This window comes from Gymnoscopelus microlampas, assembly GCF_963454915.1.
Source record: "Gymnoscopelus microlampas genome assembly, chromosome: 3".
In the NCBI taxonomy this organism is placed as follows: domain Eukaryota; kingdom Metazoa; phylum Chordata; class Actinopteri; order Myctophiformes; family Myctophidae; genus Gymnoscopelus; species Gymnoscopelus microlampas.
Window position 1 is genome coordinate 10,401,908 of NC_139940.1, and position 19,471 is coordinate 10,421,378.

Consider the following 19,471-nt stretch of genomic DNA (forward strand, 5'->3'; position numbering starts at 1 on the left):
GGGTCCTCCCGGGCTCTATACTAGGCCCCCTCCCTTTTACCTTCTACACCAAATCTCTTTGCTGAAAATAGCCAATCTACAAGCTCACAACGCGTTGTGTTCAACACGTTGTAAGCTTATAGATTGGCTATTTTTGCAGATACTGATTTGCAGGTACTGATTTGGCCAACTGGCAGTGTGCACAAGACACGTGGTGTCAATCAGCTCACCTAATCCTACAGAGCCACGCTGTTAAAAGGTGTCCAATAGAATGACAAATATCTTAAAAAGTTCTCAAGCAATGCAAGAACATTGCTTGGAACCATCCCCCTTCCCCCCAAACACACACACACACACACACACCAAAATATCATGTCAGTTCACTTTTTTATTGTTACACAGTAGTTGACTGGCACCAGAGTACCGTGGTTTCTGTTTTGCTACATTTACAGATGACTTATCCATCTTTACCTCGCTGTAAATAAAAATAAATAAATACAAAAACTGTTTTTTTCTTAAAGAAAAGAGGAGGTGGTGCTTTTAGGGGTCATAGAATCACAAAGACAACCCCAATTTCTGGCCTGTATCTCAACAGCCCAGTGGTCAAGTCTTTGTTCAGAGAAGAAAAAAAAGAAAAGAGAAAAAAAACATCAATTAACCACTTAAGCCCTATTTTATACTTCGGCTATTCGAAAATAACTGACCTACAAGCTCAAAACGTGTTGCATGACGACACGTTGTGAGCTTGTAGATCTGCTATTTTTTTAAACGTTTTTTAAGGCCCAAAATAGGGACGTCAGGGTTAATGTGATTAAGGTCCTAAGAGTTTTTTTTGGCAACTTTACACTTTTAAGAACACCTAGAATGTAGAGACCCACAGAGTCTGTCTTACGTAGCAGAGCAATGTGTGCTTGACTAATTCTGCACTAGTGTAGCTAGCTAGACACATCAGACCTTACTACTTCCATATAATACTACTAGTTGAGTAAACGGCACTCTATGCTGTGGCAGCATAGCAAGTGTATTGAAAGTGCAGTAAAATATCATTGCTGTTGGGCAGAAACCTTGCATCTCCATAGTTCAACATTTTATGTTATTTTGTAAACGTATGCCCTACTTCGTCACACAAGAGTGACACGTTAAAGTAGCGAAAATAGAAGATCTGACAGGCTCACAGCGCATTTGCATCGCGAATTCTGGCTTTGGGTTATTATAAATATTACATTAACAAGAGGATTAACAAGAGCTTGTGACCAAATTAAATCCACAGGAGCAGGTTATTTTTCCCCCCCATTTCCTGAAAAGTTACGCTTTTGGACATACAAGGTTTCCGCCCGACAGTGACGACACAATACTACTAGTAGAGTAAACGGCACTCCATGCAGTGACAGCATAATGTTGTATGTATTAGAATATTATTGCAGTAGAATATGGAAGTTAGAACCTCTGTCAATTGAGTGTTTTCAGCAGCCAATGACAGAGCAGATGGGAACTCTATGACCCCATTCACCTCTGTGCAGAATGAAGTTGATTTGGAAATAGTACACAAGGCTAACAAAATCAGAATATCTGGGCTGCTATAGCTGGACTGGCCCTGTAGATGGCGATGCACTTCTGTCCAGCTCACAGCACACTCATCATTCCCATCGCAGTTTCACATGATCCACCGCTAGAGGATGCTAACGAATATTAGTAGTGTTATTCAAAAGAAAAGCATTTTGACTAACCTTCAAAATGCAACAAAAAGAAAATCAATAAAGTGCAAAAGATCATAATTATCCTATCCTAACTAAATCTATACTGTTTGACAAAAAAAGTATAGTGTATTTAAATATCTAAGGGGCAGAGACAGGCAAATGTATCATTAGACATCTAATATTTTTTACTGATTCATTACACTTGGAATAATTTTACTATTACATAATAAAGAAAAGATCTATCCATTTTGAAACAGCCGTATTGGACAGTTCTTCGTTTGGGACATTGTCTGGATTGTGTTGTTGTAATGGATGACAGGAATTTTGGCCATAGATCTGCTGTAAGTATCTTCCATTTCATGATTGACAACAAAGGAGTCATGGGGACAAGGTGAGAAGTGACAGGAGCGAGGAAGGGACACCATTTTGACATTTACAATACAACCCATCTTTTGTGCTTTTATGGAGAGGTGATTAATTACTTAAACCATATATACTTAGTTGACTGGAGTCCTCCAGGGGTCAATACTAGGCCCCTCAATTTCCCCCCCTATACACCAAATATCTTCCCTGAAAATAGCCGCTCTACAAGGTCACAACGCGTCGTGCTGTGACGCATCGTGAACTTGTAGATAAGCTATTTTCGCCGATTGCTCGCCACAGAATAGGGACGCTAGCGTTCATGTGGTTATAGGCCCTTAAAAAAGGCTCAGACCAGGACTCATTCATACTACAAAACGTCCTTTCACCGCTGACAAAATACAATGTCATTCCCTGGATAAAAAATGAAATTGAACTTAAGACAAACAGAATGGCTCAGGAAAAACTCATCCACTCAACTTGTGTCATCGGGGAACCCCCCAAAAAGGGCAACAAAAATGCACCCCTTTGTTCAAACATGAATTCACACAACCTATTTCAACTATATGACTTATATGTCAGCTTGTTGGGAAAATAGCGCAATACATTTTTGCATTAAAAAGGAGTGCGCATTTTTCTTCATTTTCTTCTAGTTTCGTGAACCCATAATCACACCTTATCAAACATACATACGTGTGTGTTCCACCCAGTGCTAGCAGGCATACGTTTCACCAGTACACCTATGGAACAATGCCTCAGTTCATTGACATGCAGTTCTACAGTAGCTTGTACGAAGAGAAAAAAACAAACGAAAAAAAAACAATAAATTAAATCCTTTCGGTGTGTTGTAAACAAGTATGCCAACTTCTATTTACAGAACAAAATATACATTATAAGCTGCCGTCGTTACTTCTTCTGAAAACCCACTTACAGCGAGTGGACCTGGGGTAGTGTGTGTGGCGTTGGTGACAAAGATGCGTGTGTTCATCTCGAGTTGAGCATGCTGCAGACCAGGATCACCTGGTAGTTATAACGGCATCGTAACAGGACATTCTCAAAGAGGCCGCACTAACTCTACTCGGGAGACTATTGCTCATAAACGTTACTAAGAAATATATAGATCACCTTAACAAGCCGGCACAATCAGCTTACCTCCGCAGAGAGAGCTCTGCAGCATATTATGGAATGCTTCCAACTCAAAGAGCAGTCGAAAATGCTTGTATTTAGACCCAACAATCCTCTATGAACGGGGTATAAACACAGAGACAGCAATGGACAAGTGATATTTTCCTCACCTAAAATAATGCCGATATAGATGTCGCCACCTGTAGCCAAGTCATTTAGAGTCAAAACCAACAGCATCATCTCAACAGTCCAGTGATTCCCACTCATTCCATAACCAATGAAACCCTTCCCATTGGCCCTATACTTACTAAATACTATACTACACTAAATATTTTTTTCGGTGAATCCAGAATAGGATTTCTAAGGTTCAAGTGGTTGAACTTTATCTGAAACATTTACATGATTTGATAGTGATTGCAGCTACTATTTATGGAAATCTCAAGAAAGAACTTCAGGCTACTGAGATGCCAGTTAAGTGAAAATGTGAAAAAAGATTGCAATGGTTCTTAGTTGTTTGTTTTAAGTGTACCAGAGTCGCTTGCTACCCTGAATAAGACACTAACTTCACAGTTTACTTCAATGACAAACAAGAGACAGAGGGGACAGGGGGAGAGGGACAGTGTGCTCTGGTTGTAGTGTGTCAGTATGAATATCTGAGCAGTAACATAACACAGTGCTTCTCAACCGGCAGGTCGTGTGACCAAAACAAAACCCCCAAAAAACACGTTATGAATATTGTGTTCGTAGATGTATTGGGTCCTCGACTTCATGGTCAACACAAAATTCGGGCTCCCAGTGTGAAACCAGTTTGAGAAAGCACTGGTGTTAAGAGAATCATGGTAGCAAAGGCAGCCGCTGTGGAGGAGCTCTTTTCGCTGAATGTGCCTTTCAAAAAGTCTTATAAACAGGATAGCGAGTCCTCCCTTCAGGGAGACAAGGAGGTAGGGGAGGAGCGGAGGAGGTAGGGAATGACGTGATGGAAGAGCTCATGGGGACAACAAAGGGGAAAAAATCCAATGTACCTCACTGTTGGAATTGAGTTGAGACATGGAGAAAGAAGGGAATGGACGAAGGGAGGGAGGGAGGGAGGGGGAATGCATCTTTTAGGGCTGCTCCTCTTTCTTCTTCAGGGATATACGTTTCTTCCTGGCAGCCAGCATCTCATAGAAGGGATCCACACTGACAGCAGAACTATAGAGAGAGAGAGAGAGAAGAGAGAGAGAGAGGCGTGTGGGGAAAAAGACAAGTTTGGTGAAAGGATCCTACCGATGGTCTGGAAGGTTAAGTCCATTGACTGACTGTACTATGATGAGTCAGTGACATTACTGGACATACTGTAACTGCAGAATCCGACCATTTTTCAATGCATGCGGTGGTTTGTTTGATTTTCCAAGGAAGCCATTAGATACTTGCCAAAAATACTTGCATTAGAAATATTCATTTGGGGACATAATTCATATATTATCATAATATTCATTATAAACCGCGTAATGTCAACATGCTCAAATGATTCCGTTAAGTTTGGCACTGTTTTAATGAGGAGAAATTGTAAACCAATACAAAATCTTTTATAAAGGCATTAACAGCAAAATCATCTATGTTTGTGTGCATGATATTGTCGAAGCTGATAATAGGCAATTATATGAGCTGGGAAGGTATGGGGAAACATTGTTTGATTGAAAAAACAACCGAGCCAGAAACTAGAGCCTTAAAAAAAAAGATTCTTAAAGTTTAAAAAAAAATATATTTGCCGTTTAAAAACCGAGTAACAGATGGCAAGCCGTGGTCGATGTAATAGGTCATCACCCGTTTCCAAATTGCAAATAGTACTTGACGTACACTGATGCACATTAGGCTAGCTAACATTCAGGGCCCTAAGAGTCTGCTCCACCAGCCTGCTACAGGACATACGTGATGCTGTGGATCCACTCATCCTTCTCCTCGGGGGTGGGGGCCGAGATGCGGTACACGTTATGGTTGCCCTCCACCACTCGGCCGTCTGCCTCCGTCTTGCAGGCCTTGATCAGCTGGCCGCGGTTATTGGGGATGTACAGCTCAAAGCAGTTCTGGTGACAACACGGAAGAGAGGGAAGTGCTGGTGACCATCGATGGCTACATTTACATGCACATAAGCATGCCCTTATGGGTCCATTTGGTTACATTTGTACACTCTCAGTTAAATTAACACCTCAGTATTTTACAGTGTACTAGATTGGGTTCCCAGAGATACACATTTTTATCAAAAGGGGGGTCTGCTGCCTAACCCATATCGAACTGCTGGTCCTTGAAATTAAAAAAGGTTGAGAAATGACTAAAGAGATCCAGCTACTGGGAGAACATACCGGTTTCCTGGGGTCCTCTACCTCCCGGATGCTGAGGTTCTCCAGAGGAATGATTCCTCTTGGCTCTTTATCCTGGACAGACACAACACTTGCACTGACTTTGTGTTTATGTTATGCTTTTAGCATCAATTCATTATTTTATCTAATTATGGTTATGAGATTAAGTGAAGTAAGTGAAGTATAAATGACAGACAGAAGACTCACTGTGGTGTATTCAAAGTAATAGAGGCAATTATCTGTGAGAATGAACCACCGTCTCTTCCATGTTTTCACCCGTCCCCCTGGAAAACAACAACGCAGGCACAACAATGAAAAACAGGGCTGGAAAACAACAACGATACAGTCACAACAATGACAAACAGGACTGGCAGAACCCTGCCTCACACAGTGCAAAGAGTACTAACTGCTAACTGCGTCAAGGGGGGAGCAGATGTATCATATCAACGTAAATGACATCTGTGAAAGCTACTCAACGATATACAGGACAGAATACTATTCACTTTTACACTGAGGAGACGGTGTTGTAAAAGGAGATAGATGTTGATGTCACTGCTGTTTTGCATTTCATAGCAATACAGGGGCATTGGGGGCAGGTATTTTCTCGTCCCTGAGGGAGGGTAAATTGCTTTTAAAGCTTCACCCAGCTGATGGCTGCTCAGATGGCTTGAATGAGCGCCGGGGGGTAAGGATGTTAGGGGTTACGTTTTTTTTCTCCTCAGGGACACTTTTACATGTACTGGGTGAGCCAGAGGTCCAACCGGCTACCTTCCGATTCCCAGACGGCCCTCTCAACCCACTCAGCTATGGCCGACCCGAGATCCACATCTAGAAGTTACAGAGGAAAGCTTTCAACAACTCTCCGCATATTCTATAGCTGACCAAGTCTAAATAAAGGCTACATTTTCTCCAGCTAAATTTCTATAATGTCTCTTTCAAGTACATACCTCCTGAGAAACAAGCAGCGGCAGCAGAGTGTGGAAATCGCAGTGGGAGGGAGGAGGGGGGATTGAGAGGAGAGAATGGACAGATAGAGGGAGGAAAGACAGAGCAGGGGGAGGAGATGTTATTAGTGACAAAACAGATCACAGGCGCCCCCGCCACCATGCAAAAGAGAATGATTGGCTCCATAAGACAGTAAAGCCTGATTTAATGTGCCAGATTTATACTTGGTTGCGCATTGTGTCACGCAACCAAGTATAAATCAGGCAATACTTAAGTTGCGAGTCATGTGTCACAGGCCTAAATATCCGATCTATGCGACACGCTGTTGTGAGATCGTTGGCTGTTTTCGGCCTGTGACACCGCTGTGCAATTAAGTCTAAATTAAGCATAGGGTATTGCAGTGGTCTCTGCTGTGATATGACTGACCTTCAGCAGCAGCCCACTGCCAGTATATGACGATTTAATCATAAATAAACATCAGAAAGAGGAGGACAGGCACGTTACAGAACAAAGCCTCAGGACAGAGCAGATTACAGCAGCAGTACAGGGTGTTTTACAGCTGCCAGAAACTTGTGTGCAAAGAAGAGGTGCCGAGTGGGTGCAGGTGTGCATTCCAACCCGACAAACAGAGACTGAGCAGGGCTCCAGACTATCTATCCACTGTGGTAACTTTGGTGCAACCATCTTTCTCAGTTGGTCGCTCTAGGACGTGTGGTCACACCCTTTTTACAGCGTGCCGTAAAAGAGGCTGGCCTTCAATAAAAAGGCCAGTCCACACCAATGCAACTCCTTGCAACATGCAACTACTTGCAACCATTATCCCCAATGGCAGTTGCAAGGAGTTGCATAGTGTGGACTGGCCTTGAAACTGTTTTGTTGCAAGTTGAGTTGCGACTAATTGCATTGGTGCGGTCTGGCCTTTAGACGGTTGGTCTGTCTGTGTGTGTTTTACTGTTCGGAGCTAAGCTCGCAAGCCACTGGACCGATCAACTCCAACTCACCAATGCACACTGCAGTAGGCTTGTAGTGCAAGTGATACCAGTACTTGAACAGAGTGAACAGAGAAGATAACTGTCTGTATCGACAGAGCCTACAAGGCGTTCAAACATTCAAATAAAATGTAACATTGCTCTGTCTTTCTGGAAGAATGTTACACTGCCTTGTGGTTTCCTAGTTGTCTCTTTATTAGCTACAGAGCAAAGTCTTTAGTTTATTTTAACCACTTGCATCCTGCTGAAAGATTTTCAAAAATAGCATATCTACCAAGCTCACAATGCATCCAAGTACAAAATAGGGTTTTTAAAAGCCATGCTGTGAAAACAAAAACGCAAACTTACCTGGAGTTTCTAGTATAGTAAAGCATACAAAGGCGCCTTTCCCTCTACACTTTATGCTTGCTTAGGAGTTAATACCATAGACTTTGTGGTGGCTTCCTAGCAATCAATATTTCAATTCTAGGTGGTTCAACATACCCAATTAAAGACCTAAAGCCTGATGTACATCATCAATGCCCCACTGTAGTAGAAAGAACAGTGAGTGTGTGTCCCACTTTAGAACCAAGTACTTCTAGAACTAATTAAATCACTTAAACCCTACATCCTTAATTGCCCAGAGTCCCCAAGGGGTTTTTATACTAGGCCACAACACATCGCATCGTGAGCTTGTAGATCGGAGAGTCTGAAGAAGAGCGTGGGCTCGAAATGTCACTCAAAATAGAAAAATAAGTTTATTGACTAAGGGAGCAACTAAAGTGTGCGACTCATTATTTTTTATCTCAGCTTGTAAATCTGCCATTTTTGCAGAATGTTCACCTCAGAATAGAGATACTAGGGTTCGTATGGTTTATGTGCGTCCTGTCTGATAACAGTCGACGGTCGCTTTGAAGAACAGGATTGTTTCACAGGTTTCATCATCAGCGCTGCTACGTACACGTGCACAGATGATGAAATTGCAGACAGGGAGAGACCCACTGAGCCAGTGAAGTAGAAAAAGAGCTACTTTCAACCACAATGGCCAAGTACCCACGCCGGAGGTGCACCTTAACAGCCGTCATCAGGCACTCAAAATGGCCACATAATTCAACCATTTTGGGCATAGTCTGGAGCCCTGCTGAGGAACCGGTTTGTGAAATCACAAATCAGCCACTGCAGTAAAACCCCCTACACCAGTGCACTCACTCACCACCTCTGTGGAACGTGATTGTGAACCTCTGCCCTACATAATCAATAATAACGATTGGTTGTCGTGACACAACGAGTTATGGTAATTATGTGTCAATCAAGCATACAGTACGGGTACTTTCAGATAATAAGCTGATCAAGAGTGCGTTAATTTCAAATTGAAGTGTATTTCGTGACATTTAACCACATGAACCCTAGCATTCCTATTATGGGGCAAACATTACGCGAAAATACCCGATCTGTAGTTCTGCTTTTTTATGGCAAAGATATGTATTGGGAGAGAGAAAAAACGTAGAGGGCTTAGTATACTGTAGACCCATGGGAGAACACGGTCAATTAAGTATATAGGGTTTAAGTGATTAAGGACCCCTGGGTATTAGTCAACCACACACACAACAGTAAACAAGGTTATTTAGTCAGTGTTTACACAGAGCTGCATATAATGCCATGATAAAAATATATCCCCAGGACCTCCCCCTCAGCAGGCCCTCTGCTAACATCCTCTCACCTAGTTTGAGCAGCCAGCCCTCCCTGTCGGGGTTGAAGAAGGTGTGAGTCAGGTCATTGCCATCGTCCTCGGGGATCTTGAAGGGCTCATTCTTAATGCTCTCATACAGATTCTGGAGATGGAAGGAAATTAGTTATTCGTTTTACAGGAAATTACACGTTTTCAAACTCAGATTTCATTAAGATTGTTTTTAACTGATCAAAAGTACAGATGCACCATTAGAGTATGTTTACAGAATCAGTCTTTTAAAATAAATAGGCACACTGCGTCTCTTCATTAACACCTATGAGAAATTACCAAAAGGTACTGGTCAATACGTAGAGCGGAGTGCTTTCAAAATTTGCACATGGACAATTTTTTTCAACTGACCAATCACGATAAATCGTGTCTGCTATCTTCAATACAACTCCAAGTAGCCTATAAAATATTGATAAAGTAATAAAATAGCAGTTGTACATGCCAAATTTATCAAGATTGAGCAACCACAAGTCCTATTTCTTGCACATTACAGTATATTAACGACCCATCCATTTTAATAATGCACAATGTGACGTGTTGTAGATCTGCTTTTTAGCAGAAATAGCCGATCTACAAGCTTGTAGATCTGCTTTTCGCAACTTTATAAAAATGTAGAAATATTGCTAGTCAATTTGAAACATTTTTAAATGTTTTATCAACTGTAGGGTGTTCTAAATTATTCAACATTGCCAACATGTTTATTCCACACACTGTTACATACTGCCCCAGATTCAGCCCAAACCACACCATCTATATATAAAAGGCTGCATGGTCCACACAGTATATGACTGTACACAAAATAAATAATGCAGCTCTTGCTCTTGGAAAACGAGCATTCTTCCAGAAACATCATCATGGCTGCCGTACCCTGAGCAGGTCCTCGGGCAGGTCTCCCCCCTCGTTGATGCCTCGGTTCATGGAGATGAAGCGGTCCAGTCCAGGCTTGTCTCTAACGTTGGGGTTGTGGAGGCTGGTATTCAGCATGATGATAGCAAATGACAACACATAGCACGTGTCTGGAAAACACACAATACACACTTCCTACGTCACCTCCTGAAGGATAGCAAAACCAGACAAACATGACTAGTGGAGACATTTTTGTAGTGAAAAGAGGCATGATTATGAACGTCGCCACAATTCTTGATATAACTGGTGCAGGACAATTAAAGAAAGTTAATGTCCGCACACAGGAAGGGCCTATTGAAGACCTTCCTGGGAGAAACGTTTGTTGAATAAAGCACAGGACCACGTTATATACTGTGAGCAGACATTATCTTCGATTTCTTTTTCTGGTAATCTTGAGGGAAATGGTCATTTTCCATGGCTAAGAAATATTTTTACAGCCTAGTAAAAGATTCAGGTTGGGGTCAAGGTTATGATTGGGGTTAGGGTTAAAAATGTCTGCAAAAAAAAGAGAAAAAAAGTAAATATATAATTTTTAAAGAGAATATGGTTTTGACATTCCCATGTGGATAGTAATACTACAAGTAAGAGTGTGTGTGTGTGTGTGTGTGTGTGTGTGTGTGTGTGTGTGTGTGTGTGTGTGTGTGTGTGTGTGTGTGTGTGTGTGTGTGTACCAGTGCTCTGGAAGACACCCGGGTTGCAGTGGCAGTATCTCTGAGCGAAAGCCTCCATCATTCTGTCTATCTTCTGGGCTTCGCCAGGCAGACGGAAGCTCCATAGGAACTGTCTACAAGGGGTTAAAGACAGGGTCCAACTTAAGCACTTTCAACCTAGTGTCCCTATTTGGGCATCTAAATTCTTCAAAAAATAATAATTATGTTCAAAATGTTTCAGCAATTAGGAAAATAGCAACTAGCTTTGAGATCGACATACAACAGAGCAGTGGGGAGAGGCAGTCATAATGTATTTTATCACACGACGTAGAGCAGTGGGTTGTAGCTTCCAGCTTACCTGAGGGCCTGGACTAGATTGAGGTCGGTGAACTCGTGGAGGTCAACAAAGGCCTGCAGCACTTTGAGGTTTAATTCATCCCTGCAGGAGCACACAGCAACAGATGGTCAGGCAACCTGCTGTAGGTGACTAAAGTTCTCTTTCATTTTGAGTGCTGTGAAGTTCATCAACTGTAGCAGAGGCTATACTATGTTCCATCTTAGGTCTTGTATGCTGTATGTCGTGTAGCGTTTTGGTGATGTGTTTTGTACCCTGCAAGCAGATTTTTCCTTTTTGGGACTTTAAAGCACTAGCCAAACTTGCCCATGAAATGACAGAGATAGTAGGAGAATGATTATTAGTTTAGATGTCCTTTATTGTCCACAAGGGACATTCCTTTAGCTTCTATCAGTACAGAAACAATGGTAAATACAGTCAATCGGTAAACTCCAAAGTTAAAGGATACAAGAGTAAAAACAGGAGAGAAGGAGAAAATCGATTGACACACTACCTTTCTCCAAGGTAATCTCCTATAGCCGTCTTGTTGAGGCCTTCTCCTTTATAGAGGAATTGGGCGATGTCCTCTGGGGTGTGTCTGAGTAACTCATTCTCCACTAAAAATACTATGCCCTGCACAAACACAAAGATATCCACTTATTAAATCACCGCACGACTCATGCACAGCAATATTGCTTTACACAAGGGGTGTAACAGTTAATCGAACTCATCGATTTAATAGATTCTAAAAAATAATCGCTTTTAATAAAATAATCGATGGGGGCAAAAATGGCAGGAAAAGAGGCGAAAACTGAGCTTGTATAATTTACTCTATTTTTGCATGACGCTGTTGTACAACAAAGTATAAAATAGTATAAATCACATAGAAAAACAAAAAAATGTTCCCTGAGAGAAACCAAACTCAGATAAGTGTGTGACTGTGAGCAGTCACCTCGGACTAAAAACTGATACCTTTTTGGGGTCCATGTTAAATTTCTTCCTTCCCATTGCCACATGTCTGCTCTTCTGTAGAGTTTTACTGCATGGAGAGGAGAGTATTTTAGGATCATGCACAGCAGGTAGTGAGTAGTGATCCAGACACATCCATACATCACATAATACTGTGTCTAACAAGTATGTTCCCAAAATAAACACATTTGCATACAATGTAGGTACAACAGGACACAAGGAACAGGCTTTTACTGAAACAACAGACTGAATGACATGCATACATGTAAGTGGACTTGGGTGCTGCAAGTGCATCGCTGCTCGGCAGCAGTGTTATAGCAGTGTTTAACACTTCAAATGGCCATACTTCGGTGACCATTGCTCTTATCAGCGCAACATAGGATTAGGTTTGAAGGCCGCATATCGGCCTGAAAATCTAGTGTTTGATAATATCACAATTTAACAATTTTATAAAACATTTTGACCACATTAACCCTGGCATCCCTATTTGTGTCAAATTTGTCACAAAATGTATTTTTTTTTAAATACAGTACAAGCTCACAAGTCAACCGTTTTAAGGTTGTATGTATATCTACTATTAAATGATAATGATAATATTTGTTTTTGTAATACAAATGGCACCCTGTGTAGCAGAGTCCTCACCTGCCCTCGGTGCTGGCCTCCAGGCCCTCCACCTCTAAGATGGCCTCCCGGAGCTCGTCGCGGAGCCTCTGGATCTCCTGCAGCAGAGCGCCCTTCCTGCGACGGATGTCCTCCAGCTCAGAGCGCTCCTCTGGGCTCAGGTCCACTGGGACTGAGACAGGAAGAGCACCACAATGACATCATTACAGTTGCCATTGCTAGACACACCGTCTCTGGCACCATTGGACCCCGATTTATACTTACTTGCGAGATACAATGCACAACAAAGTATTACTCACGCTTTAGGCTACAGTCAACACCGGAATCTAACAATGAAATTGTTTTGTAAAGGGTGGGTTTCGTATGGTATGACAAATTTGCCCATTTCTAATGTTGCCTAAATTATTGAGTCGTTTCTATTGGTATGGTGGAGCAACTGGAGTCTATGCCAGATGATGAAATGGCATGAAGGATACAGAGATAATAAATAAATTAGGTATTTGTGATTGAGGGGCCTTTATGAAAACACATCTCACCCGTTACAAATGTATCACATAATGGTAACCATTTTCTGATTCAGAATCATAATGTGTAATTGTACTGGCACAATCCAGTGACCAATTTCAAATAAAGCACCACAGGAGGGGATACCAGGATAATAAAAAAGGCTATAATTGGATTAACTAACATCAAAATGTAACCAAGAGAGATGTGGCACAGAGTGAGGTGGAGCTTGTTAAAAGAGCTGCTTTCTATGTTGTGCATCACAAAAGCCTTTTCTTCAACAACAAGTGCTGGACATTAATCAATGTCCTTCCATATTTCAACAAGGATGGCATTTCCTGTAGATTCCCTTCTACTCCATGCTATCCACTCACTGACCTGTTCCTAATGTCCCCATTTAGTTTGAGCACTGAAATGGAAATGTATGGAAATGTATGGAAAAGCAGGCAGTTGATGATTGGGTTGTTGCCAATTGCCATATCAATTCAAGACCCCCACACCATATACCCATTATTAAATTGGTAATACATTAATCTGTCAAAGCAAAGTTTGTTAATATACCTATGTGGTGGTGAGCACTGTAGAGGTACAGTACAACATTTATTTCTGAGAGTTCACCCATCAAAATAATCTTATTAAAGAGGGACTTTGCGGAGTCAATACAAAAAACCCACACACAGACACATTCATTAACTGACTAATATCAATCAATTAATAGGAAAACACATCTGCGAAACAATAAATAATTAGCTCTTCTAGTATAATAAAAGATTATTTAAGTCATTACGAGACAGACCATACAGTTGTAGCGACTAACCACCTTGAGTTACAGTAAATTCAGCCAGAAAGACCTCAAACGTTTTGGTACCAACTAAGTGGATTTAGCACAATCAAAACAAGTATACTGCAACCACAGACAACCACAGACTCCACTCATAGGCAGTCAGACACTTACTCTCTTTCAAACATTATCAGATGACACAGGTAGGTTTATAGGGGATTGGGCCAATAACCATATTCAACAGACACCGTTGTTTAGCAGAACCTTTTGTGCAATATTAGCAAAAAATGACAATCCCATTTTCATTATCTACACTACAGTATACACATACAATATATCTATATCTATTTATACCTGTATATGTATGTGTATCTCCACACACATACACACGTCTGTTTAACCACTTTCAAACTGGCAAAAAGAAAATCACCATTGCTCGAAAGAATACCAGAAATGGCAGATACACAAGCTCATAATAAGTACTGTGTGAGCTTGTAGGTCTGCTATTTATCCATGACACCGTCGTACGACGAAGTATAAAACTGGGCTTAAATTGTTAAGAAGTGCCCAAAAGTACAAGCATGCTCAATGTTATCTTGTGCTCATGTCAACATCTAGGCTAGTTGTAGGCATTAGGAATGATATCTGGCCCGGTAAATTATTTACAAAATATGACTGTCCCAACATTTAGGCTACAATATCCAAATAGATAATCTATCCCCCCCCCACCTGAAGGATGCTTTTATTTATCCATGTTGAGAGTGAATGACGGGCAGGTGTTTCACATTGTTTCTCTCCATATCTAAGAACAGACCGTGAGCTCTTTTCTATTAAAGAGCTTGTTCATCTCTGTTCGAAAAAAAGAGTACGACTGACTGTGTCCAGATGAAATGCTATTTCTTTTTAACTTGTTAGTTGCAACATTCAAGGACGTGGCCTGGACAAAATGATTATTCAATATTTTCTATTTACACCCGTAACTTTTGATTACACAGTTCTATCAGTGTGCAGTTGTACCTCACAAATCTTCATTAACTTTTATATATATATAAAGTTGTAATAGTATATGCAATAGTTATTATTGTATAAGATGGTCTGCCGCAAGGTCCAGTTCTTAACCCATTGAGAACTGAAGCCGATTCTACATGTCTCAACAGTGTCCTCTGGGGTGTGTCTGAATTTGACACAAATGTGACAGATTTGACACAAATAGGGATGCCAGGGTTAATGTGGTCAAAATGTTTTATAAAATTGTTAAATTGTGATATTATCAAACACTAGATTTTCAGGCCGATATGCGGCCTTCAAACCTAATCCTATGTTGCGCTGATAAGAGCAATGGTCACCGAAGTATGGCCATTTGAAGTGTTAAACACTGCTATCTCAACAGTATTCTGAAAAACGTATGTTTCTATATCAGTGGTGCTCAATCTTTTTCATGTCAAGAACCCTCAAAATTATATGTATTTGGCCGCGGACCCCCATCAAAATATTTTGTTCCAGGAACCCCCCAGAAGCAAAGATTTGAGTTAAAAATGTTCGCTTTAAAAATATATATATTCAGAAGATTTGCACACATTTTCACGATTTTTCAAAAATAGCAGATCTACAAGCTCGTAGCGCGGCACTTGGTGCCGCGCTATGAGCTTGTATATCTGCTATTTTTGAATAGCCCAAAGTGTAAAATAATGCTTTTTGCTCAAATCTAAAAATGACACAGTTCCCGGTCTTAATGGGTTAAATTATAAAACAAAGAATAGCACTCCGAAGTCCTTCTGGTACTTTTGAATTCATAATAAGGCACGGGCATACACAAACACGTTCGGCGTCAAGCCTTTCCTCAGCGTGTATCCTTTGTTTTATACACAGCCGTGCACCTGGCAAATTGTTATTTGATTGGACTGAGTGTGCTCATTTTTGTTTCTACCCAGCTCTTAAATTAGCCATTGATTATGTTCTAGCCCACAATCTAATGACCTCGAAGTAAATTGGCCCAAGGCCAAACTTATTTGGAGAGCCCTGAACTAGGCTAACAAACCTTTAAACGCAGAGGTACATCCTAAATATTAGTACCAGGGATGCTTACATCAGATACTGGGTCCTGGTAAAGTTTAAATGTAAGCCTAGTATTCCAATCATGTGCCAGAGACACAACAAATCTTAAAGTCCTCCATCTGTCATTAATAAGAAATAAGAACACTGCTTTGTAGACAACGCAGATGGTAATATCATAAAAATATGTTTTGAAGACCATCCACTGGGAGATTAAAAAAAGTCTTCCCATCTGTGCACCTTGCCTTCTCTGTGCAAAAATGTATAAACTTACCATGATCTGTGGCTTTCAACGGTACGTTTGCATTTGTTCTAAGGTGTGCAAGGTAAGAGCGTCAGCTAAATGGCTGTGTTCATGCAAATTTGGCTAGTTCCATTTACTTGGACAAAACATTTGAATGATCACAGGTACCCATGCGTCTTAGCTGCCAACGATGCAAATTCTGTACATCTCTATAAAGTGTTATCTCCCTTTCTTCCGACTTAAAATAGCACAAAGGGATAGTTTCATCAGCCGTCATGCACTGGTAAATATGTCTGATAGCAATGGTATAATGATAAGAGGTGGATTCATACAGTCAAGGACAATCTATTCAGTTATACAGATGGCAAACATTATAGTACTGTAATTTGCCAGTTCGAGCCAGATAACTTGGATTCCTTTTGTTAATTCTACCACACCCATTGGTCAATTTGGGCCAAAACACTGAGGATTTCACTTTTTCATGTACAGTATATTACATTACATTACAGTCATTTAGCAGACGCTTTTATCCAAAGCGACTTACAATAAGTGTATTCAACATAGGTAGGGAACGAAAACTACTAATCACCAGAAGTCTTAAGTGCATTTCCTGCAAAAAACAAGCAACCAAGAGTATACCTAGCGCTAAGGTAAAAGTGCAATATATCAGCTACCTACTTTCTTTAACAGATGAGACAAAATAGCAAAATCAAATGAGCACGAGCTCAGACAAATAAGTGTATCGACTAAACAAGATCCAATAAACCAATACAAAACTAAAACAAGAGTTCGTACAACTAGTTAACAACAAGTAGGCCAGGCAAAGAGGAAGCGTAGTGTTTCCTGAAGAGGTGGGTTTTCAGCCTGCGGCGAAAGATGGGCAGTGACTCTGCTGTCCTGACATCAGTGGGAAGTTCATTCCACCACTGTGGGGCCAGAACAGAAAAAAGTCGTGACCGTGTCGATCGACTGCTATGCTGCTTATGTCGAAACTCAGGTACTTACTGCACCGGATAGATATAATAGTATGTGTAAATAATATGTAGATACATAGTTTTTATTGATATCCGTCTTCCCCTTGCTCCACCTGTCACCCCCCCCCCCCCCTTCCATTTCTCTTTTTGATGGAAACAACCAAAACTATGGAGCTTGCACAAAAACGAATTTCACCCACTGTTTTGTACCTGCACACCTGTGATGTGACAATAAAGTTGATTCTGATAGCCTGGTTGCAAGCCATGGAAGGTTCAATGATGCACTACTTATAAGATGGAATTGTAATCGTTCCTGAGGGGAAATTCAGATTTGACGACAGCCATGAGCTTGAAAGAGACAAGATACTGTGACTGTGGATAGACGCAAATTAAATGCATAGCACCACATTGCAATGCACAAACCCCTCAGTGTAAATAAATTAGTAGCACACACAGCTTCTACAGAAATCAAACCACAAGAGTGTGCAACTGTATTCAGTGTATTCACACTGAGTAAACAAAGTTATAGAACTGTTGCTTGATTTGAACATGGATTTAAAGATCCATTTATTATTGTTGTGTTTTTTTAGGGTTACTATAAATCACACCCTCACATTGCACCATAGCCTATGTGAGTCTTTTTTTTCAGTTTAGCGTCCATTACCATTTTACAGTGTAGATTCACTCCCAGAGATAGCAATCGCAACGCATATCAAAGTGGAGGTCCTTGAATTTTAAAAAGGTTGAGAATCACTGCTATAATGCACCTCCCCTGGTCGTGCTGCTGGAGTAAAAGGTTCAAATCTAACCATTAGCTTAAATATATTAAAACACATGGTCGGTTTCGTAGCCATGGTGATGTTTTCAGCACCAACAATAGACCAGACGAGTGTTTACTATGCAAAAATGACAGCTGCACTTCAGCACCAACCACGCCCACAGTAGACTGGCATGAATGAGGATGAGATGATTATGATACAAAAACAACTAGAATAGCCAAAGTCAGACGTCTACCATTTCAAATGCCCAGTTTAACTGCTTTGCAACAAAAAAAGGTGTATCAGTCAGAACAATGCATCAAAAAAAGGGTTATAGTCTATAGATCTAGTATCCCTGCACAGACTGTCTGCTCCTTTGAATGGAAACCATCCATTTGTTAGTGTTAGTTGGTACTTGCATCATAAAAGATGTCTTTCTAGAACTACCGAGACCCATGACCCGTGGTATATAATATGTATATAATGTGTATAATATGCATATAATATGTATAATATGCATATAATGTGCAATTATATAATGTGTTTTTTGTACTGTCCAACGACCAAGTCGTACAAAAACACATTATATAATTCCACACTTCATCTTATTCACTGAGTTGTTGTTGTTGTGAGTCTTATTATTCCAGCACATAAACGGAGCCCATAAAGACACGATAGCAGCGCTAGCTTCACGTTAGCCAAACAGTCTGTTTAAACGGCACTTACTGTAGTCCAGGTCGTCCATCTTGGGCGCTTTGCTTTTAGGCATCAATATTTCAGAGTCGACTGTCATTCAATAACCAGAAAAAATATGGATATATGTGGAAATATATCCTCAAAATTAAAGGGAAATAAATAAATAACAACCCCTTGCGTATCTTCTGTGGGCCAGAGACAAAGGAGGTGGCGATGAAGGAAGTGACGTCACGTCACCCTGGACTTTAATTTCTAGTGCCCGAAGGATTCGGCCAAGCGATTGGATAGTTGGTTGTCAGGGAGACATATTGCGTTGCTAGGGAACCCCCTTGGGTCCATGTTTATTTCTTGTCATCTGCTGATACTCATGAACTGGAAATAAACTTGTTGTACCCTGAACATGGACCCATTATGACTCAGCCATAACCATATAAGGAGTTCCCAATGCAGCAACCCCCAAATATGGAGTGTGTTGTTGTCTAACCTCAATGTTGTCATGGCATCATCAGGCTTAAACAAATCAGTCAGCTCCATATATGGGCACAAAAGGGGGCATGCCCATATATAGCCATATATATACTGATGACATCAGCGATCACCGTTTGTATGCGAGAGCTGGCGAAAACTTCTGGGAACTCAGATTAGCGATCTACATATATGGGAATAAAAGGGACATGGACAGACAGATACACAGATCTCCATATATGGGCGTATTGGTTGGATCGGTGGTGCAACATAGGTGTGAGATCTGCGTAGTGACCCGAACTCTAGGTGTGAGGGCCGCGGCCCGCTGGTCCTATTGAATTTGACGACGGTGGATGTCACAAACAT

The 19,471-nt window shown here is 41.0% G+C and overlaps 1 protein-coding gene across 1 annotated transcript; it reads right to left on the minus strand.

Annotated features, from left to right (window-relative positions):
• Positions 1–360: 360 nt before the first annotated feature.
• cyth2 (cytohesin 2) lies at positions 361–18,840 on the minus strand. Its single transcript, XM_084053405.1, has 12 exons — positions 18,671–18,840; positions 12,653–12,803; positions 12,014–12,080; positions 11,556–11,674; positions 11,066–11,146; positions 10,729–10,841; positions 10,019–10,167; positions 9,134–9,245; positions 5,708–5,784; positions 5,504–5,575; positions 5,073–5,227; positions 361–4,352 (listed from the first exon to the last, which is right to left on the minus strand). Exons 1-12 carry the CDS (start codon positions 18,735–18,737, stop codon positions 4,265–4,267), a joined length of 1,251 nt encoding a protein of 416 aa, XP_083909531.1. The 5' UTR covers positions 18,738–18,840; the 3' UTR covers positions 361–4,264.
• Between the last annotated feature and the right edge of the window lie 631 nt (positions 18,841–19,471).

Coding starts and splice junctions, on each gene's coding strand:
- cyth2 (XM_084053405.1), bottom strand. CDS start 18,737: ATGACAGTCGACTCTGAAATATTGATGCCTAAAAGCAAAGCGCCCAAG. Junction 12,804..18,670: donor GATGGACGACCTGGACTACA/GTAAGTGCCGTT, acceptor TTCCTGTCTCAG/TCCCAGTGGACCTGAGCCCA. Junction 5,228..5,503: donor TAGAGGACCCCAGGAAACCG/GTATGTTCTCCC, acceptor TGTTGTCACCAG/AACTGCTTTGAGCTGTACAT.